The sequence below is a fragment of the Nyctibius grandis genome, chromosome 11 (assembly GCF_013368605.1).
Source record: "Nyctibius grandis isolate bNycGra1 chromosome 11, bNycGra1.pri, whole genome shotgun sequence".
Classification (NCBI taxonomy): domain Eukaryota; kingdom Metazoa; phylum Chordata; class Aves; order Nyctibiiformes; family Nyctibiidae; genus Nyctibius; species Nyctibius grandis.
In genome coordinates, this window is record NC_090668.1 from 22,701,428 (window position 1) to 22,721,974 (window position 20,547).

The following is a 20,547-nucleotide window of genomic DNA, read 5'->3' on the forward strand; positions in this document are numbered from 1 at the left end:
ACTGGTGTTGCCAAAAAAACACTTCACGTGGAGCACTTCTACCTCTGTTAATGGCTGCGTTCCTGGACCACGCAGAGAGCCATACACAGCGTGAGGGTGACTTCTTCTACCAGATGTGTCCAGCAAATAGTGCACTTGGAACTGACTTTACAGTGATTCTGGATATGCCATCTGTGTTTTCTCAGAGATATGATCCCACGTCATTAATTGGTGTGAACTGGTAAGGCTGAAGAGTCACCACAAGGCACACATTCCTGTTTACAGGAATGCTCTAACAGAGTTCAGGTCCAGGCCTGCACTTCCCTTCAGCGTGAGGTTTTCTGGTATGAGATTCAGGTTCATCCCAAGTTCAAACTTCTTCAGTTTAAAAAAAAAAAAAAAAGGCACTTTAAAAAGCCCTCAAAACCCTCAAATTACAGCCCATGGTAGGAACCAGCTAAAGCAGCACATAACTGAGAACCCAAATGAGTTTGTTAATTCCCCTTTTCCTTTCTGGCTATTCATTCCCTTGAGCTGGAACACCAAACCACGATCCACACATGAATAATGCAGCTGCTGGTTCACAGTTGATTCAATAACAGAAATCTGTATCCTCCCTCTGTGTCAGATATTTATAGGAATATTTCTGACCACCTTGCTTTGAAGTCAGAGTCACTGAAATGCAGAGGGGTGCACATTACAATTGTAGGAAGCTCTTCCTCCAGAGCAGCACTTCCAGAAGGCCACTCTAATTGTGCAGGCGCCACTAACCCCAATAAATCTTTCTGTCCTCAGGGGACATCCAGTCCACCAGGATGAAGGGATGTTCTAACTACATCCATTTTTCCCTACTCATGCTCCTTGCAAAGCCTGTAGTAGCTGTAAACAGCCAAAGCCACCCTCAAGCAGTCTTCTGCTGCCCAGCTGAGTGATGGACTTAGATCACTTTTGTCTAAGGGAACTAGCCGAAACAGATCCTGCAGCCTGATTCACCACATAAATATTTAAGCAAACAAAAGGTCACTCAAGTGTTTTCTGCACCAGTGCATGAAACAACACGATGGTCCATCACGTGCTGGGATGCAACCTCAGTATGTTGGGCTAGGAACTGGTATGGGGACCCTTGTCCTGTGGGCAGGCTTGCTGCTGCCACCTCACAATATTGTTCATCTGGAGGTGAGGGGAAAGGTCCTGGCACTGTACTGCCACTGAAAGTGGAAAGGATCCCTTGCAGTTTGCACCACAACCCTTTCCTCTACCCCAGCCTCTCAACCCAGGGGTGAGACACACTTCTCCCACCCCTCAGAAGGTAAGGATAGGGTAGGAGGGAGCTGCATGACCCAAGTGCTCAGTGCATGAGCTGTGACAGCTTGGTTCTCAGTCATCAACCTAGTGCAACCTACTTTGTCCCTCTGCCCCAGATTTCCTACATCGACAGTCCTCCTGTCATTTGCGATTTTCCATTTCCTTGTATTAAGATTGGGCCTTTGGCCTTCAAGACGATTGCACTTTCTCTGACAGGCTGTGTGAACAAACACCTGCCGAGATAAAACGTGCACCTTGAGATTCCCGGGCCAGTATATCAGTATTTGCTTTTCTCAAGGTACCACGTACAGCACGATCTCAAAAATATGCTCACTGGTGTGAGTGGGTCACCACACCTCAGCAGTGGTGACAGACTAGCTGGGCACTGCGTTTGCAGCAGCATTTGGAAAAGCGTCTCTGGCTCCTTGCAATCTCCTATCTGTAAATGTCACTTAATTGTCCAAGAAAAATTTGGCTGACCTTTCAATTACTGGTAATAGAATAAAAGCAATAAAAGCCCGTATGTGACAGCAAGTGTCACCAATGCCCATTTGTCGCCTTCTTGTGCTGATTGGGAGCGCCATGGAGAATTCACACTCTGCTCCAGGGCTGCATTTTTGGTACGGTTGTGATAAAGGAACCAGCTGGAACACCAGGAACTAGGGAAAGAAAGGAATCGTCTCCCATCCCTCTCTGTCCTGACTCCATAAACAAACGCAGAAAGAGGATTTCTGAATATCTGGCAAAAAGGCCCCATATTCTAAGGGCTTTTGTGGAACTTCAGAGTCTGTAGTATCTGCTTTCAGGGGTAAACTTTGCTCTCACCCAACTGCTTTCTAACATCTGTGAGACCCGCTGAGATAGTTGAAACTATTTGCAGATAAAGGATGAGGTATATGGGCAGATCCTCCCTACTATGCAGAAAGAAGGGGAGTACGGAGTTCACGCGCTGTTCCCTCTATGAGGGCTCTGCCCTCCCAAAGGCAGGGAACAGCGTGTAAACTCCGTATAAGCTGAGTCTATTTCATGGCTCTTCCACAGAACTCAATTGCAGCTCAGTCACTGATTTTTTTTTCTTTTGCCCGTTGTGTTTGGTACTGGATAAGAAAGACACTCGAACAGATGTTACAGTAGAGCAATCTCAAACAAGAAATCCACAGTTTGGAAATTAGCTGTTAGCAGCTCTCATAAACAGTTCTCAAAGCCCTCCTCCAGTAGCAGAAATAGCTGTTCACGCTCTAAACTCTCAGGCTATTGATTAAGATCAGAAAGGCTTAGTTGGCAAACTCCTAGTGCTGGTGCCTGACTCATGATTAAGAGCTCTGTCTCAGTTCCCTTCAAGCAGGAAGAGGACAGCAAATACTGATCAAGTTTTTCACTTCCTTCTCAGTCACAGCTTGGATCCCTGAGAAACAGAGACCTTCTTGGCAGAGGCTGCTGTCGCTAAGAGAACTTCTTATCTTGTATCTTCCACAAAAATGGTTATTTATGTATCAGGTATCCTTCACATTGTGGAAACTTGGAATCTATATAATACTTCAAAAACTCTTCTGGCAGGTTCAAGCCCTGATAGCCTATTTTCAATATGTGCACTGAAATGAGTTAAAAATAATTATTACATGTAGAAACTTACACTGTCAGATCCACCTAAATTCAGTGATCTGACCACAGCAGTCGTTTCCACATTAACCAGCAGAGCTAGGCTATTACCAGCTGCTGCAGGAAGACGTTCTTGCACCTTCAAGATAAGTCTGTGATTATTGCTAGAGCTGTTCACAGCTTTGTGGATACTCTCAAATGAGACCTTTCTTTGTCTATTCTTTACCTTTACAGGCTACCTTGTGCATTAATTGACTTGCTCAGGCAGCTCTTTCTTACATAGTCCTGAATCAAGAGGTAAAATTTAAGTGACAATATAATCAAGCAGGTTAATATGTCTCTTGCTCTTTCACACATACCCTCAACACAAAGATCCAGTCACACACATACACCCACACTGTCTGAGTGTTCATGTTCTGTTCCTTCCTTCTGGCTTATCAGAGACTAAAATAGCAATGTGGTGGTTTCCACCACTCATGCTACAACGTCACTGCGTTGGTCAGTTAAAATGCCTCATGCACAAGAAAGTATTCTCAAGGTGGGTGAATGAGAAAACCAATCATTCCATGATAATTTCAACAAGTTCTGGTCTTTGAATCCTGCTGAAAAAGAAAGTATATTAAAGGGCAAACAAACATGTGGAACAACTATTATCTGACTGTGACAGAACGTTCCTATTAACTGTGTCCTCTACAGGATAATTGTTCAAGTTATTCAAGCCTCCTAACCCTCACTAATTCTGTATAATGTTTTGTTTCATAAGCAACTGTCCACGTTTATTCATTTCCCTATCATCTAGCTCATTTGCACTTGCAAAGAATAAATGGGAGGCAACGTTTGAACGGTGGCATAATATCCATAAGAGAATTAATTACTTTTATACAGGATCTAATTCATACAGAAAAAAAAGGGAGGTGTGGGATTTAGGGTTTTTTTTTTCCTCTATATGTATCATACTTTCAAAATCAGTTGCAAGAAATTGCATACACACATTATACCTGAGCAAATTTAGCAAATAAGCAAATATTCAGTACGCACATCCAAGCATGTGCTGTTAGCTGGCTACAAAACCTGATACTTGCTAACGTAAAAAACTGGATATAAGGAAAAGATTTATGCAAAACTACACATTCAAGCTGTATTAGTTTAATTGAACTGAAAAATAACACAGCATGATTTTACACACCACAATTCCCAACTATAATGCAACACTTGCAGTTTCTATAAAAACTATTTCAAAAAGCACAAAGGGATATGAATATCCAAAAATTCTTTAAATACTCAAACAACCATCACGGCATTCTTACCTTTAGTTACATAATTCTTCATCATGAGCTGGTGAACTCGTAGCCAAGGGTCCAAATAAAGCCTATGAATTCACCCCATCTGTAACCACATTACTTTTCCCCATGTTATTATTGATTAACACAGAGGTGTGTGTTAACCTGTAGCCAGCGAAAGGTGTTCAAAAGGCCTACCTCGCTCTGAGCGAGGACGAGTTCTTCATCACAGAAGTCATCCTAAATATGTGCCTATATTTCACAGGACAGTAAGTCACAAAGGTATGCCAGGGATTCTGAGGAAGCCTGACGTTATCTTGTCAGTTATTTAAAAGCCAAGGCTCTGAGTCTGGAAGACATTTTTTGCTAATTTCGGTAATTAACTGAGTCAGCTGGGAACCACCAGGCTTGTGTGCTTCAGTGCTGCAGAGGGATGGAGGAATGCAGGAAGATGCAGCTGTCAGAAGCTTCAAGCAGGCAGGTGACTCGGACAGGGAAATTACGCCTTCGTTACCAATGATAATGCTGGCAGATCCTTCACCGTACACACCTTCAGGAAGATGCACTACTGCCAATTTACGACACTTCCTAGAACAAAATTAATTTTAGTATCTCTCCAGTACACGCAAAGCATTTTGTTTTGTAACATGTATTGGGTTGGCTATTGGCTGGACCTGGGGCAGCCTCACGTCTGGGGCAGCCTCACGTCTGTCGGACTGTTGGACCTGGCTGTACTCCCCTGTCAACACAGACATATTTGCCACTCTTCCTATAGATGCTGGGTTTTTTCCTAAACTTGTACTTCTGAAAATTGGAAATAACAGCAAACTTTGCATTTATTCTAGTGGACAAACCTTCCAAGTATTACCTATGGATCATTTGTATGGAAAGGGGTATGCCACACTGCTCAGGCTAACAGCACGCAGCTCTGTGTGTCCATTTAGCTACTCAATTACGAAATGCGGGTTTGTAGAAACAAGCTCTTGAACCAGGGCACTTCTTGGCTTATGGAGTGCAGAAAAATGCAGTATCCGTGTGGGCAGCAGGTTTCCAGGCCATCCAGGACGGCTCATTTACACACTAAACCCCTTCACCTCCGGTCACGAGTGGGGCTGGAGAGGGGCCGGCGGTGTGGCCTTCCTCAGTAACCCCCAGGCAAAACCGGGGGGAATGGCAGCACTGCACCGTTGTGCCCTATTTAACATTCCCAGCCAGTCCCTAAAGCAACGCGGTGCCCAGCCCAGCGCTCCCTCCCTCAGCCGCCATGCGAGGAGCTGAGGCCCAGCAAGGGCCCAAGGCCTCCTCCCCACAGCGCTGGGCCCACTGGGCTGCCAAGGCAGTGACCGCAGCCTGGTGCTGGGAGGGCCCGGGCCGGGGCCGGAGCCCTGGAGACCGAAAGACGCCAGCACCGCCCACAGCCCTCAGGCCCGGGCCTCGCCTCCCCGCCCGGCCCCCTCGCCCCGCCCGGCCCCCTCGCCCCGCCCCCGCGGCCCTCGCCCCGCCCCTTCCCTGCCTGTTTATCCACAGGCTGTGCACGTGGTAGCTGTGCCGCGCCATTGGCCTTCTCGCCAGGGAGCACCAGCCGCCCCGCCAATCGGGGCGCTGTCCACGCGCCGCCGTCCGCACCCGATTGGCTCCTCCGCGGTGATCACGCAGTGTGACGCACTCCGAGTGTGCTCCCGCTGAGGAACCAATGAGGAGGGGGGCTCAGGGGCAGCCCGCGGCGAATAGTAGGGTGAGGAGCTGCGGGGTGGCCAATGAGGAGCGGGCCGGGGCGGGACTTTCCGCTGCGGGCGCTGGCGGAGACGGGCGGGTTTTAAAGGAGCCGTCGACGGCGGCCGCAGGCTTCCCCCGGAGCCGGGGAGCGATGGCGGCGGCCGGGCCGGGCCTGGGCCCCGGGGCCAGCGGGGCGGTGAAGACGCTGGCCCTGGTGCTGGAGGACGAGGCCCGGCGCGGCGGCGGCGGCTACTGCAGCGGGGACACGGTGTCCGGCCAGGTGCTGCTGGAGCTGGCGGGCCCGCTGCCGCTCCGCGGGCTGCGCCTGGAGGCCGCCGGCCGGGCCCGCGTCGCTTGGAGCGAGAGCTCGGGCGCTGTCCCCGGGGCGGGAACCTGGGGGGTGGCGGTGAGGGCGCCGGGGCCGGGGCCGCGGCGGGAGGCGGAGGTGCGCTACCTGGACATCCGGCAGAGCCTCCTGCGGGACCCGCCCGAAGGTGAGGGGCGGTCGGGGGCGGGGGGAGCGGGGGGTCGCGGCTGTGCGGGGGTGCGGGTCGGGCCCTGCGGGGGGGGGCTCCCCGCCCGGCCGCCATGTGAGGGCCCGCGGGACCGCCCGCCCGCCGCAGCGAGAGCGGGGGTGGGACGGGGGTACTGGCGCCTCCTTCGCGGGGGCAGGCGGCAGGGTGTAGGGCTGCGGGGCCGAGCCCCCCCTGCTCCCCCGGGGCGGCGGAGGGGCCCCAGGGCACCCCGCGCAGGAAGGCGCCCACGCCTGCCTTTCCCAGAGCGGGGGAAGGCTGAGGGCTGAAACCCTCCCCGAGGAGACATCGGCATCGGGCCTGGATGCTGGGAAACGGCGTGAGGGCTGGGTAGGTGCCCGGCCCACGGGGACATCGTACCTGCGCTGGAAACCTCTGGCTGGTGCAGCGACAGCCGTCACGCGTGCGCCCAGGGAAGGCTGGCTACAGCTTCATCGATTCCTGGTATAAATGGATGACAAACGCAGAGTAGGGCCAGGAGAAAGTCTGCAGCTCCTTGTTTCCTACACTCTGCGATGGTTTCCTGCAGAGGTTAGCTCTTGCGTGAAGCACATCGGGCACCTCTCTGTTGCTGTGCTCTGGAAGCTGCCCGTGGAAGACAGGCGAAGCTGTCGGTGTCCTTTTGCGGTGGCTTAAGAAAGCAGAAGCAGCTCTTTGCACAGGTCTCCAGCTGGCAGTTTTGTCCCTCGGTCACTGCAGCCCTATGGCAGTATTGAAAAATGAAAGGGAAATGGTGTTTCGTTGTGTAAGGGTGAAACGCATCTCAAGTTTATCTGTAGGAAAAGTAAATTTAGGCCTTTAAAAATGTATAATAGTAGGCCCTCTCTGAATGTATTAAGATCACATATATTAATAGTATTTCATAACACTAACCTTAAGTTGCAGCTTTTTAGCACAAAAATTAGTTTTAATTGTTAATTGAAAAAGTATATTATTGCTGTCTTGCTGAAAAGGAAAAGGAACTTACTTCATGCTTTCCAGAAGCCATTTTGGATTAGAAATTGGCCTGAGTCCTGAACTGAAACTCAAGGTCTCCATGTTTCCTTGATTTTTTTCATTGAAATCTCATCACAGCATAAATAAAGTATGGGCTCCAATCCAGAACCCACTGGGATCAATAAAAACTTCTCCTAATCCCTTGCATCTGGGTGTTTTTATACATAAATAATTTATAAAAGCATCTGCTTTGTTCTTCTATTTATGGAATAACTAAAACATACTATTCATTTTTATCCTACAGGTGAGGAAAGCTTAATTCTTCTAGATGGAAGACACGAATTTCCGTTCAGCTTTCAACTCCCTCAAGAGTAAGTTAAATAATCCAAGCTGAAGGGGTTGTGCTGGACACTGCTTGTTGTGGAACATGAACTTAATGTAATTTGACTGGTGTTTTTTTAATATCAAGCTGATAGGTCAGCTTTATATGTTTGTCTTAATCAACCACCACATAGACGTGCCTCGTTTGCATCAGTTTCCCTAAGGCCCTAAAAGTACAAGCTGTACATTGGTAAACATCTATGTACACAGGAAGAGTTCGTTTGGAACTGAATTATAAACTTACGGAACTGCTTTTATGACTGCTTGTTTCAGACCTCTGGTGACCTCTTTTACTGGGAAGTATGGCAGTATTCAGTACTATGTGAAAGCAATTCTGGAGAGGCCTGCAGCACCCGATCAAAGCGTACAGACAGAGCTTCAAGTCATTAGCCACATCGACGTCAGCTCGCCAGCTTTATTGGTAAGAGGGTCCTCTGCTTCTCCTCCCTCCTTCAAAGCCAGCTGCAAAAAAATCATTTCCAAGAAGCATTCACATCCAGCCATAACCATTTCCATGTTATTCTGGAGTGTCATTTTCTGACTTCTGAAAGCATATAAGCTCCCTGAGCTTTTCTCTATAAATAGATGATCTTAGGTTGTGTGAATAGCAAACAGAGTGGCTTTTTTTTTTTAATACCATTGATTACATCCCTGCTGGCAGAGATGCTCTTGCCAAAAAGTTATGTAGGCTTCAGATGCATAAATAAGGCTTAATAATAATAATGTACGAGCATAAAGTAGTTACTCTTACCAGAGCAACTACATTCACAGGGCTTCAGTGTCCTAAACTCTACAATAATAGTAGGTTGAGGAACAGTAATTATAGAAGAGTATTAATCATGCCCAGCCTGTCATTTATGCTCTGGCCATTATGTTACGTATCCTTCCATTTTGCATGTCTTTTTCTAACATTAAGTGTGTGCATGCAGCTGCTTCGGAGATCTTTTCAGTTATTTTCTTATGACAGATTTGGCCACATTAAAGCATTGAGTTTCTAATAATCACTAGAAATACTGTAGAGTAATAAGAAAGATCAGGCATTAAGTAATGAGAAAATAGGCAAGATGGAAGCTAATGAGCTGGATTCTTTTATCTCGCCCCATATTATGAAAATAATATAAAATTATACCTTGCACTTTCATGATAGCAACTGGATCTAAATGGTTATTCATTTAAATATGAATGAATAATTTCTATTTTATTTAACATGCTAGGATAATTTTAACATTTCATCATGATGTGAATGTAGCTGAGAGATGTTTTGAGCAGGGTTTTTTTCCTCTTTATGTGCTTACTTTTTATGCTTTCTCTCTAGAGAAAACTTAAAGAAGTATTCTGGCAGTGACATCTGTAAGCAGAATATAGTCTTTACATTCAGCAGTGTAGTTAGGAGTATGAAGAGAACATATCCAGATTCTGCAAGGATAGAGCAGACCATAGGTTATTGCACAGGAGAGGGCTCTGGGGCACATAAAGTAGGCAGTGCCTGTCTTAATGGATTCCAAGGCTACCACCAAAAAAAAGTGCAAAACAACACAAATTTTAGACTTCATAATGCCCAGTAAATCATTTTAAGTAACTTGAATCCTGGCTTGGACCCTTGACATGTGTACTTGTATGTTATAAGTTTGTTCTAATGAAAACTTTACAGACAGTGTAAATGCAGCTAATATAACAGATCTCCATGAATAATTGAGATTATTTTTGTCACAAGCCGAAATTTTTGGGGGGTTACGTGGCTTGCAAGTTATGAAGATGCATCACCTTAGCCCAGCGTGTATACATTATCCTTTCTTATGAAGGATACAAAGGTAAAAGCAGTTTACCTCCTTAACTATTAGTTGCTTGCAGATGAAATTAATTCTGCGTTCTTCTGCACTGAGGAACATGGGCATAAATACTGCAGTACTCCATTAGACCTTTAAAAAGTCACACCTATAAGATTTGCTAAGTCAGTGTTTTTGAGGACTGATTACATTCAAATGCACATTGGTTTCTGTGTTACCTACTTGACATGGTCTAAATGCAGACTGGGATTTTAAAACAGCCACGTGTTCAGATAGCCAAACCTTGCTTCCATTTTACATGGGGGCAAATCTCCAGCTGCATTGAGCAGTACAGTGATTCAAATCAAGTGGATTTTAGAGCTAGATTGCAATGACTGATATGCATAACATTAAACTGCAAGTGCTTGATAGCTTTATGCCATACAATGAAAAATACTCTATATTTTATAGACACCTGTTCTAAGAAGTCAGGAGAAGATGGTTGGCTGTTGGTTTTTCACCTCTGGGCCAGTGTCTCTCAGTGCCAAAATTGAGAGGAAGGGATACTGTAATGGTAAGAGTAGTTATCTTCAAAATATGAATATTAAATCATCTAATAGGTGTTTTTTTTGTCGTCTCTGTGAAGCCAACACTTTATAGCTGAAAGAATAGTTCTGTTTAGTAGGCAGTTAATTGAGATCTGTATGAACTTGCTTTAACAAAAATCATCTTGCCTTTCCCCTCACTCCCCCCTTGGGAGTATAAATTGAAAGGAAATCATGTTAGTCAGTAATCTTATGGAAAAGCCCTGTATATTTCAGTGTAAAGAACAATAAAATGCGTTTATTTTGGATAAAATACTTAATTGGGGATGTAATTAGGTTTTTATGTCCTGTTTGTGTAGGTTTACACTTTTGTAAGAATAAGCTTTAGCAGCTTCTTTGTTGTCATCTTGATAACATTAGATACATTAAGGAAATAAAACATTGTGAAATTCAGTTAGTACTATATAAAAGGAAGAGAGGCGCATCATTTGCAAATAAAGCTTTTATAGCTTGTTTGTATTACGCTTAATCACACACACAGAATTGCACAGAATCAATCAGGTTGGAAGAGTCCTCTGGGATCATCGAGTCCAACCGTTGCCCTGACACCACCATGGCAACTAGACCATGGCACTAAGTGCCATGTCCAGTCTTTTTTTTAAACACCTCCAGAGATGGTGACTCCACCACCTCCCTGGGCAGCCCCTTCCAATGGCTAATGACGCTTTCTGAGAAGAAATTCTTCCTAATGTTCAACCTGAACCTCCCCTGGCGAAGCCTGAGGCTGTGTCCTCTTGTCCTATCCTAGTTGCCTGGCAGAAGAGGCTGACTCTGTCCCAGCCTAATGTTTCAAAATTAATCATTGTTTATACGTAAAATGTAGTAGGTGGCTATAACTCTGCCTGGATAGCACTCTGCAAAAGAAAAAAAAAACAAACCAATAACTAGCTCGAGGAAACTAGCAAGTACTGTTCTCATAACATTGCAGATGTAGGTGCTGCGTAACATGCTTTGATACTCCCAGAGGAAAGTTGGTTAATACAAATTATTCATTGAACTTTTTCTGTCTTTAAGGGGAAGCCATACCAATCTATGCAGAAATTGAGAACTGCTCGTCTCGTTTGATTGTTCCAAAAGCTGCCATTTTCCAAACACAAACTTACCTGGCCAGTGGGAAGACAAAAACTTTCCGTCAGATGGTTGCCAATGTCCGAGGAAACCACATTGCCTCTGGGAGTACAGATACCTGGAATGGGAAAACTCTGAAAATCCCACCTGTATCCCCCTCTATACTTGACTGCTGCATTATTAGAGTAGAATATTCATTAGCGGTAAGTATGGATTTTTGTTACAAATTTACATACTCTTGAATACTACATTTAGTTAGGAACAGAAGTTGTTTCTCTACTGAGCAGCTCTTGAATTTGGGAGAAATTCAATGGCTGAATCTCAGCCATTTTGAATTTGGGAACAACATTAAATATAAATAAATATCCTATACTGTATAGGTGAGAGACTGAAGATCATTAAGAGATTCTGAAATGGAAAGATAAGAATAATGAGGAAAATGGAAAAATGTTTCTGAGGAAGCAGCAGCTTTGGTTTAGACCTGCAAAGTTTATCAGGGAAAAGTAGTTCAAGCTGAATGTGTTCCTCTAGTCATTCTTTTCAGAAATAGGAAGATAGGACTGAAAGTCAAGTGCATAATTATTTTTGTCAACCTGTTTTGGTACAGAAAAAATGAAGTTGCTGGAAAATAAGGAAAGCTGCCAGTGTATTAGCTAAACATATCTGGGATGAGAAAACTACTAATTTTTAAATTACGGGGAGCAATGGGGAGTAAGGTAGCTTCTAGGAGCAGCAATTCAGTGGGGTCTCATGATGTTTTTTTGTTTTATTTGGGGGTTGTCACCTAGGTGTATATCCATATTCCTGGTGCTAAGAAATTGATGATTGAAATGCCTCTGGTGATTGGCACTATTCCATGTATTGGATTTTCAAGCAGAAACTCCAGCATTACCAGCCAGTTCAGTATGGATATGAGCTGGCTGGCATTGACCATGCCAGAACACCCTGAAGGTAATCCATATTGAACTCTATATTACCGCATAGCGCTGCCTACAACAGAAGGGTAGTAGTGCCAGTTCAGGGCACTACTAGGGATGTAAAGTATGACTCATGAGAAGTGAAGCACATAAATCTAAGTCAAGATCCAAAAGGATTGGTGAGGATACCCCAACTCCAGCCTTTTCTAAGACTCTCTTTACCCCTGTCTGACTACTTTCAGCTGAATCTTGAAATAACTAACTTCTGATAGTGGGAATTCTACTTTGGAGGTAGACACCTTAAAGTTAATCATTACTGAATATATCTTGATACAACACAGGTTTGTTGCTGGAGTAGCCCTAAAAGCACCTGTAGTGTTCCTGCTGAATCCACTAAGCTTACTAAAAACATAATTCTAGTTACAGTATGTATAAGTATAGTGCACATCATAGAATTTGACAATAGTACAATGTTTAATAAATACAGTCTTCATGGTCTTTGGATACTGGAATAGATATGTTGTCTTGCTATGAGTTAATAGTTTGAAATTTGACAGCAGCAACTCTTGTGTTTCAGCACCACCAAATTATGCTGATGTAGTGTCTGAGGAAGAGTTCTCCAGACATGTTCCTGCTTATCCACCACCAATTGACTGTGAGGAACAATTGTGTTGTCCTGTCTTTGCTTACATACAAGAGTTCCGGTTTCAGCCTCCACCTCTTTATTCGGAGGTAAAAAAATAAACAGCAGGTGGTGTTTTTATTGTCAGATGGCAAAAAAACCCACCCATATACAGAAATACAAGAATTATAGGCAGTAATTGTTGCCTTTCTTCTCTCTAGATCGATCCACATCCAACTGATGTAGAAGAAATTCAGCCCGTTTCATTCATGCTCTGAAGAGGATTTGTAATGAGCATCATTGTGATGAATGTCTTAATCTTTCTGCTGCTTAAGCTGATAGTGCAGCTAAAAAGGAAAGAGTTTTCTTTTTCAAAACTTAAGTTTGTGTACAAGAAAGGCAAAGGAAAACGGAGAGGGAGGTATGAGCACGTTCGGTGATGGAAGAGAATCTGCTCGATTAAGTCTGCACAGAGGATATTGCGAGAGCAGCTCTGCTTGGGATACTTGAGAAGTACCTGAAAATACCGAATGCTTTCTAAAAAGAGGATATACTACATAAAGTACGAGGAGGAGATATGTGTAAGGATCATCTGAAGAGAAAAGAATTTATATTTTGTTTGGAACACTCTGGAAGAATTTACGTGATAATGTGGAGAACTTCCTTAGTAGAACTTGCGTAGTAGAACAGAATGTGGGGTAAGAAAACATTTCCAAAAGATTCCAGTGTTCAAGGGGCTTCAGTTTTGCACTGTCTGCATCCAAGAAAGGAACACTACTAAGATGTGGAGCGAAGTCTTCACTCTAGCTTAACTTTGTATTTCCTGAGAACCTGCCCTTCTAACAACTGCCAAGTGGTACTATTTTATCATGCATCATGATTCTGAAGACATCATGGATGACAGAATAGCTATTACGCAATATTATGAAGGCGGCCATTTACTGAATGAAAGACACAAGTATGTAAAAGAAAATTGAACTTTGACAAGAGCTTATGCACTATGCTTTCTTTCAAGGGATTTCTTAAGGGAATTATTCTAGCCTCTTCTACTGTGAGTTCTTTTTCTGCATCTTAAGCCTATGGATAGCATGATAAGGGGAAGCACGGCAAGGGAGAATCCTTTTGCCCACAGCAGGTATACTTAGCAAAGTGGACAATATTTATTTATTCAGAAGCCTTTATAAGCCTACCTCTGTGTTGGATATTTACTTATGGTCAGATTTGAGACCAAAAAAAAGTCTTGTTAAAGCTCCAGTATACTTCAAGGTTCTAAAAGGGACCCTAAATGGTTTCTGTGGTTAGTGAATGAGATAGGAGGTGTAGGGAGAGGTGTAAATATATCCAGAAAAGACATAGCTTATTACTAAAGTGAAAGCAGACATCAGAGGAATAAAATCCTCTGGTAATGGCACAAAGCTTTTCCTTACTCCTGCATTTTTGTCTAGAGATCTATTGTCAGGGGCTGCACTGGTCATTTGCTATCCATACTATTTTTTGTTAGTGTGTTTCCTTGTTGGTTTTTGCTGTTTAATTTTGTTTTGGTGCAATATTTTAATGTTTTCTTCCTCAGGTCATTTAGAACAGTGAGAGTTTGTTGCTGCTAAGAATGAAGGCACAGCATTTTACTTGGCCCTTCTGCTGCCTTCATTTAAAGTAGAATGTTTGCTTCCTGCCAAGCATCAGTTGGAATAAGCAAGCCACCATCATCAGATCACTTAAAAGAGCAGAAACACAGCATTCTCAATATGCACGTTTACAGTCAAGTCTTCAAACTACAGGGGATTTTGAACTACTAGAATTATTACATATGTCTTACAGAAGGGTTTGGGCTTAAAACCCGGTGCTTCATGTGGTAAAACATTGTACTTCCTAATAACTACAAGAATAGTAATTGAGTTTCCTTCATTTCATCAATAACTGCAGTTTGAAAAAGTTTAAATGGTTTTTTATGAAATCTGACTTCATTTAAGAAGCAGGGTTTTTTCTACAGGCATCCACGGATATATATTTTTGGTCTTCTTTTAGTATGACTTCCTTACATTGTCTAATTTCTAGCACTTCACCTCAAGTCACTTTTACATCAGTGTAAAAGACATACTGATGGAAATTCACGTTTCCAAACTGCAGTTATTTTCATTTGCAACTTTGCAAGTATTGTCTTCTATAGCAAATGCAGCTTTAACCAAATTCTGAGTGCATGTTTAAGAAAGGACACTCTAAAAATCAGTATTTATCTTAAGTCTGAAGACGTTGTTCTTATGCCTTTTTATTTAAGTGACAGCGTGCCCATACAATCAGTGCAGGATTTTCATTCACATCACCTGGAAAGGGAACAAGTGTATTTTCCTTAAACAGATACCATTATAGTTACTTGAAAAGTAATGTGGCTGTGTATTAATTTGCATGTTAATAATTCAAAATATTAGCTTAAAGAACATTAGGTGCTTTTTTGGACTGTAATACCTGATAGGTGATGTGTGCTACCTGGTACAAACATGGTCAAGCAAAGAAGAACGTGAAGGGTAAAGATGTGCTTTTTTTTTTTTTTCCTAAATTCTTTTGAGTCATTTTTTATTATTTGCAGATAAACTGTGGCCTTAGATTGTTTGCTGCAAAAAAAAGACAACTTAAATGTGTTTCTTAGGAAGCACACGTGGCCCTTCAAAGGAAGGGTGAAAACAAGATTAAATTCTGCTCTCTGACACTTGGCTTAGTGCAGAAATTGATCCTTAAAATAATTACTGTTTGCACAATAAGTTCAATATGCAGGGGCTTTGTTTTGATAACTGTGAAACAGTTTAAAAGAGACAAAATAAAAACAAAAAAACCACCCATGCTGTTTAACATACAGGAACATGATTGTATTTTGTACTAATGAATGAGCCCCATGGGTTCTTTGTTAATAAAAGTGTCAAACCTACATCGTGCTGTTCATCTCTGTTCTGGTGGCTCTAAGTCAAATTGCTGCAATGGCAAAAAATACCTGTATTCTACCACCTTTGAACGCATAGAGATCTCCTAATTCTTTTCTGATCTGGGAACTTCACCTTCATCTGTCACTGCTTTAGTTCCCTGAACTATTCATAACCAAGAACTGGAACAAATTTATCAACATAGCTTGCTCTGACCCATAGTTATTACATAATACACGGAACTTAATTGCGGGTATCATCTTACCCATAATGACTGAAGTGGCAGGATGTGTGCTCTAACTGGATTTCTCATCTCATGTATTAATCTTACAGGATATTTTATTGTGTTTCCTTTAGACAAGGTTATCTTTACTGTGTAGTTCATTGATCTAAATACATCAGAACAACCTTATAACCATAGTACAGAATGACTAAAGCAGAGTACCTCCTACCATGGGGAAACATGACAAATTGTGTCTACCACATAGCTCACCTCAGCTGTAAATGTGACAATGAAATCTCTGTCAGGGTCCTGCCTCCCAAAGGTTTGAGGAACAACAAACAGAACAGTTGATTTCTTCTGTTTCCACTTTCAAGGGAAGACAGCGAACCTCTCCTTGGAAAATCCAGGCGAAGGTGCTGTTCAAGATCTGTTCAAGCAGTGGAGCTTGCAGAAGGGGTCATGACTCACAGAAAGGAAACTGCAAAACCTCAAATTCTGGTCTTAGCTTTCTAAAAGGTCTCTTCCTAAATGATCCAAAAATAGCCGTTCACTAAGTTCACAGTAGCTATTCCACTTCATCCACTGTTAAGTTTATAGGGGACTATTCCTGTTGACAAGCTGTAACTATTAAAATATGTTTAGTGTAGGTAGTAAACAATGTGCTCTGCCATAGAGGGATAGAGCAGATACTGCAGGCTTGTGTTCACAGCTCTGATACTTCTGATGTTCGCATGGAAATGCACAATTCACGTATGGAGTAAGAGAGATCATTTCATCAACTCCTGGGCATGTTCATTACTTCACCACCCAATTTGAACCGCAAAAGGGAGTATCAATCATCTTAACTCATTTTGTAAAAATCTCTACTATATATATCAACAAAGAAGTGTTTGGAGAGCAGTTTGCAGACAAAGTTGAAGATAATCAATTGCTCCACTACCCCCCCCCAAAAAAAACCACACCAGAAATGCCTACTTTCAGTAAAATCCCACAGATTTTCAGTACTTTCCTTAGGGTGGTGAATGAGCACAGGGACATAGAAACAGGCTTTCAGACTGCTGCATTTTCTAAAGCTGATTATATAACATGTTAACATCAGTAGGGCTAGTACAGGCTACTGCACAAAGCAGATTCTCTAAAGAACCAAGGAGGTCTATGATGAACCCAGTCATTCACTTCTAATATTAAAATTTTATATGTGGCATAGACAGGGTGACAGACTTGTTCCAAATTATGTAGTGGTCATAATTTCTAAACGATTGATGTGAAATGATAGTACCCGAAAGCTGTACTAGAACATCACCACATTATTGGCATTTTAGGACGACTGACTAATAACAGTAAGTCAAAAAGCCCTAAAGCACAGTTTTACGTGGAACGCAAAATGGCAACTCAAGTGGGACTCACTAGAGTAGCTGCTTATGCCAGCAACATGCTGTGGGCCGCCTTAGTTACACAGGACAGACTCTATCTGATTAAGTACAACTGTATTACTGATAAATCTCTGAGCACCCATCCCTTCAACAGAAAAGAGGAAATCCTTCTTAGTTTTGGCTTACATTCAACCATCTGGCTGCCTGTAGGGAGAGGAGAACATGAAATGCAAGGTGAAAGCAGGAGCAAGTGGTGGTGCTTGACAGACACCTACAAACAGATTGCCTCAATCTGAAGAATGCAGAGCAGCCCCAAAACATTTTTATACAAATGCACAAGATATTTACTGTGTCAGTTGATGGCAGAGTTTCTTATTACTATTTGTGGTCTCAAATAACAAGTGACTGCAGTCAGATGAAGGATACCTACGTAAGTATCATGTCAGGCATATTTTTACTTAACACTCAGCAACACTGACAGCCTCAAAGCATCACCCAAACATCAGACCTGCCCTTCTGCTTTGCTTCTAGCTCTACTCAGTGTCCCGCACCTCTACGGACACCCTTGCCCTGCTCTCCCCTCTCCAGCAAAACTGCTCATCAATACTTCGCTTGTAGTATAAGACTCAGATGGAAGTCTCTGTGGGCTCACACAGATGGGGAGAGCAGCGTAAAGGCATTTTTAGTCTTATTAAATAAAAGGAGAACAGAGGTAAAAATGGTAGGCAGTCATCGGTGTGGGGTTTGTAGGGTGGAAGCTGGAGAGTGGGGAAATGGGGTAGGTATGGAAAGAAGTGGTCGGTGTCAGGCAGAGGACGCAGACACAGCAGCAAGCACTCCCTTGGGAGGGGATTTGTCCTGAACACCAAAAACAACCACTCGCCCCGACTCCTTTTACTGGCAGGACTTGGTATCGGATGTGGTGACGCCGAGTGCGCACAGACAGGATGCAGATATGCAGGCTAAACACAGCCAAATATTTTTGGCTGTGAAAAACTCTCATTATTTTACAGCGCCTTGGAACAGCATCAGCCTCCCCATAAATTAGGTGTTGGGCACAGAGGGAGGTGGCTTGCCACTGACTGTCACACACAATAACAGGAGGTGATTGTACCTCTATTTCAGTACCCAGTTGTGTGATATTTATATACACACACAAAGGCTTTTCCAAAAATGAGGAGCATATCTTGCATATAGAATCATAGAATCGTTTAGGTTGGAAAAGACCTTTAAGATCATCGAGTCCAACTGTTAACCCAGCACTGCCAAGTCCACCACTAAACCATGTCCCGAAGCACCACATCTACACAGCTTTTAAGTAATGTATAATAGCAACTCCTTACAAATTCACTTCAGTGGATCAGACTGTAATCGTGACCTGACCTTCTGTCGTACGCATCCTCGGGTCAGTCCTTGCAGCGTCTGGGTGTTGTGAACAGCAGAACCTCAGTTTTGGGGAACATGAACACGCACTTTCCTCAGCCCTGCTTCAGGGAAAATGAAAGAATAGGTGTAAGAGCCGATGGTGGGAACTGAAGCAGGGGCAACAGGGTAATATTTTGACTGCAAGGTCTTAAACAGGATTGTTGCACACCTGGAAAGATCCCAGGTCTTAGTATAGGCCAGTCTTATTTGATGTCACGTCACGAATCAGGTTGTGTCAGTCACAGCATATCAGACCACAGCATGAGGAGAAAGTGGTTCTTATTGCTGAGCTAATTAGATTAATCAATGCACAAAAGAGAGCACAAGTGACAAAAAGTTACATTTTCATTTAAATAATTTAAGTCCTCAAGTGCTTTTTTCCTATGTCTTAATGTGATGTGACCAATGCATTAGCCTTAACAGATTAGAAAGATACTAAAATGGAAAATATTCTGCTGTCCTGAGTGTAAAATGAGGGCAGGAAGGGAAAAGCATCAACTGATCCAACAGATTCTCATACTACAGTGTCTTGAAGGAAGAGAGAAGTGTCGGAGAGGGTTCAGCGTCCATACGGATCTGTTAAGTTTTGCACGCTGTGTGCAAGGCTGGTACCACTTACCCCAACAGCGGCATTTCAGTGTCAGTACATCTCTCCCTCACTCTGAGATCCTAGAGCAGGTTGGTCTGATCTAGTATCTGCAATGCAGTGATCCAACCTGCTTCCACAGGGGAGCAAGATCAGAAAGAAAAGCCATAACACGAAGGGGCCCTCCCAAGCTGCAACCAGATCCCTCCCATCTCACGGAGCTGTGCTGCTGTCTGCAAGGACGTGAGCTTACACGCGAGCGGCACAACCTGCTCCTCCGACCCCGCGCAGGAGTCTCGCCTGTCAAGGGCAAAGAATTTGAGAGGTCTGTTTGCAGGAGGTGTTAAATAGAAAGGTCCCCAGGAAGGGCAGCTTCGCAGGCTTTTCCTCATGTGATCCCACCTGCCATCGCTGGGAGAGGACTTTACATTCATCCAAATTAACAATTCATTTCCAGCCCTGACATGAAGATTAACCCTGCCAATTAATTCCTTAATCTCTTGCTGCCGACAAGGCTCACAGTTGCCATGTGGATGCTTGTCCATTGGGGCCTGCAGCAGGCCCATTCTGTTTAATTAACGCTGCGTCCAGGGTATGGTGTAGCTGATATTCAAACATATTCCAACCAGACAAACCAGAGCTGTCTCTCACACTTCACCGATGCGCCAGACAGCGTTTGATGGATACCTTGAAAAGGGCATAGATTATCTCAATGCTTATGGCAGCTTTTGCTGCATAAAGGCGATACATTAACTGATACAGAGTCATTTAGCAATTAGTATAGTTGTAGAAAATGCTGCTTGGTCATTTCCACGATAGATATGATTGCATTACAAGTTCAACAGGATTGAAAGGTTTTTTTAAGATGATTGTAGGAAATAGTCGAACGTTATGATGAGACAGCGCTGTGACAACCGCAGCCTCCAGCTGAAACGCACGCTGCTGCACTGGGAAAGGCGTCCACCCTGGTTTCTCTCATTTTGCAGGTTTGTGTGCCTGTGACAGAGAGACAAAAGCGGAGAGACAAGATGGCAGTGAGAGCAAGCAGCAGGTCTGTGGCCTCGATAAGAGCACAGGGGAATTGTTTAGGGGCAAGGCACTGCGTGCAAAGCGTTCGGATCCACAAGCGCAGACCAAGTCTGCATTTTGCAGCATTTTGCACATTTCTAGTAAGCAGCAGGAAAAGCAAACTCCACGAGAGTATGTCAGTCTTCTTCCTCCCTCCTAAAATAACTGACAAGATGTCAGGATTTCACAGAATCACAGAATCAATCAGGTTGGAAGAGACGTCTGGGATCATCGAGTCCAACCTTTGACCTAA

The 20,547-nt window shown here is 43.6% G+C and overlaps 1 protein-coding gene and 1 long non-coding RNA gene across 2 annotated transcripts; one reads left to right on the plus strand and one right to left on the minus strand.

Moving 5' to 3' along the window:
- Window positions 1-4,185: 4,185 nt before the first annotated feature.
- On the minus strand, window positions 4,186-9,141 carry LOC137668728 (uncharacterized). The gene is made up of 4 exons (XR_011048982.1): window positions 9,025-9,141; window positions 7,974-8,191; window positions 6,773-7,113; window positions 4,186-4,751 (listed from the first exon to the last, which is right to left on the minus strand). It is a non-coding gene; the product is annotated as an uncharacterized lncRNA (long non-coding RNA).
- ARRDC4 (arrestin domain containing 4) lies at window positions 5,999-15,630 on the plus strand. Its single transcript, XM_068410479.1, has 8 exons — window positions 5,999-6,373; window positions 7,653-7,719; window positions 8,003-8,150; window positions 9,967-10,069; window positions 11,115-11,371; window positions 11,957-12,119; window positions 12,663-12,817; window positions 12,929-15,630. The coding sequence occupies exons 1-8, from the start codon at window positions 6,031-6,033 to the stop codon at window positions 12,983-12,985; spliced, it is 1,293 nt and encodes a 430-aa protein (XP_068266580.1). The 5' UTR covers window positions 5,999-6,030; the 3' UTR covers window positions 12,986-15,630.
- Window positions 15,631-20,547: the final 4,917 nt, after the last annotated feature.

Excerpts from the sequence above, each read along its gene's own strand:
- ARRDC4 (XM_068410479.1), top strand. The coding sequence starts at position 6,031 with ATGGCGGCGGCCGGGCCGGGCCTGGGCCCCGGGGCCAGCGGGGCGGTG. Across the intron at positions 6,374-7,652 it reads CCTGCGGGACCCGCCCGAAG|GTGAGGAAAGCTTAATTCTT; the intron begins GTGAGGGGCGGT and ends TTTATCCTACAG. Across the intron at positions 12,120-12,662 it reads CATGCCAGAACACCCTGAAG|CACCACCAAATTATGCTGAT; the intron begins GTAATCCATATT and ends CTTGTGTTTCAG.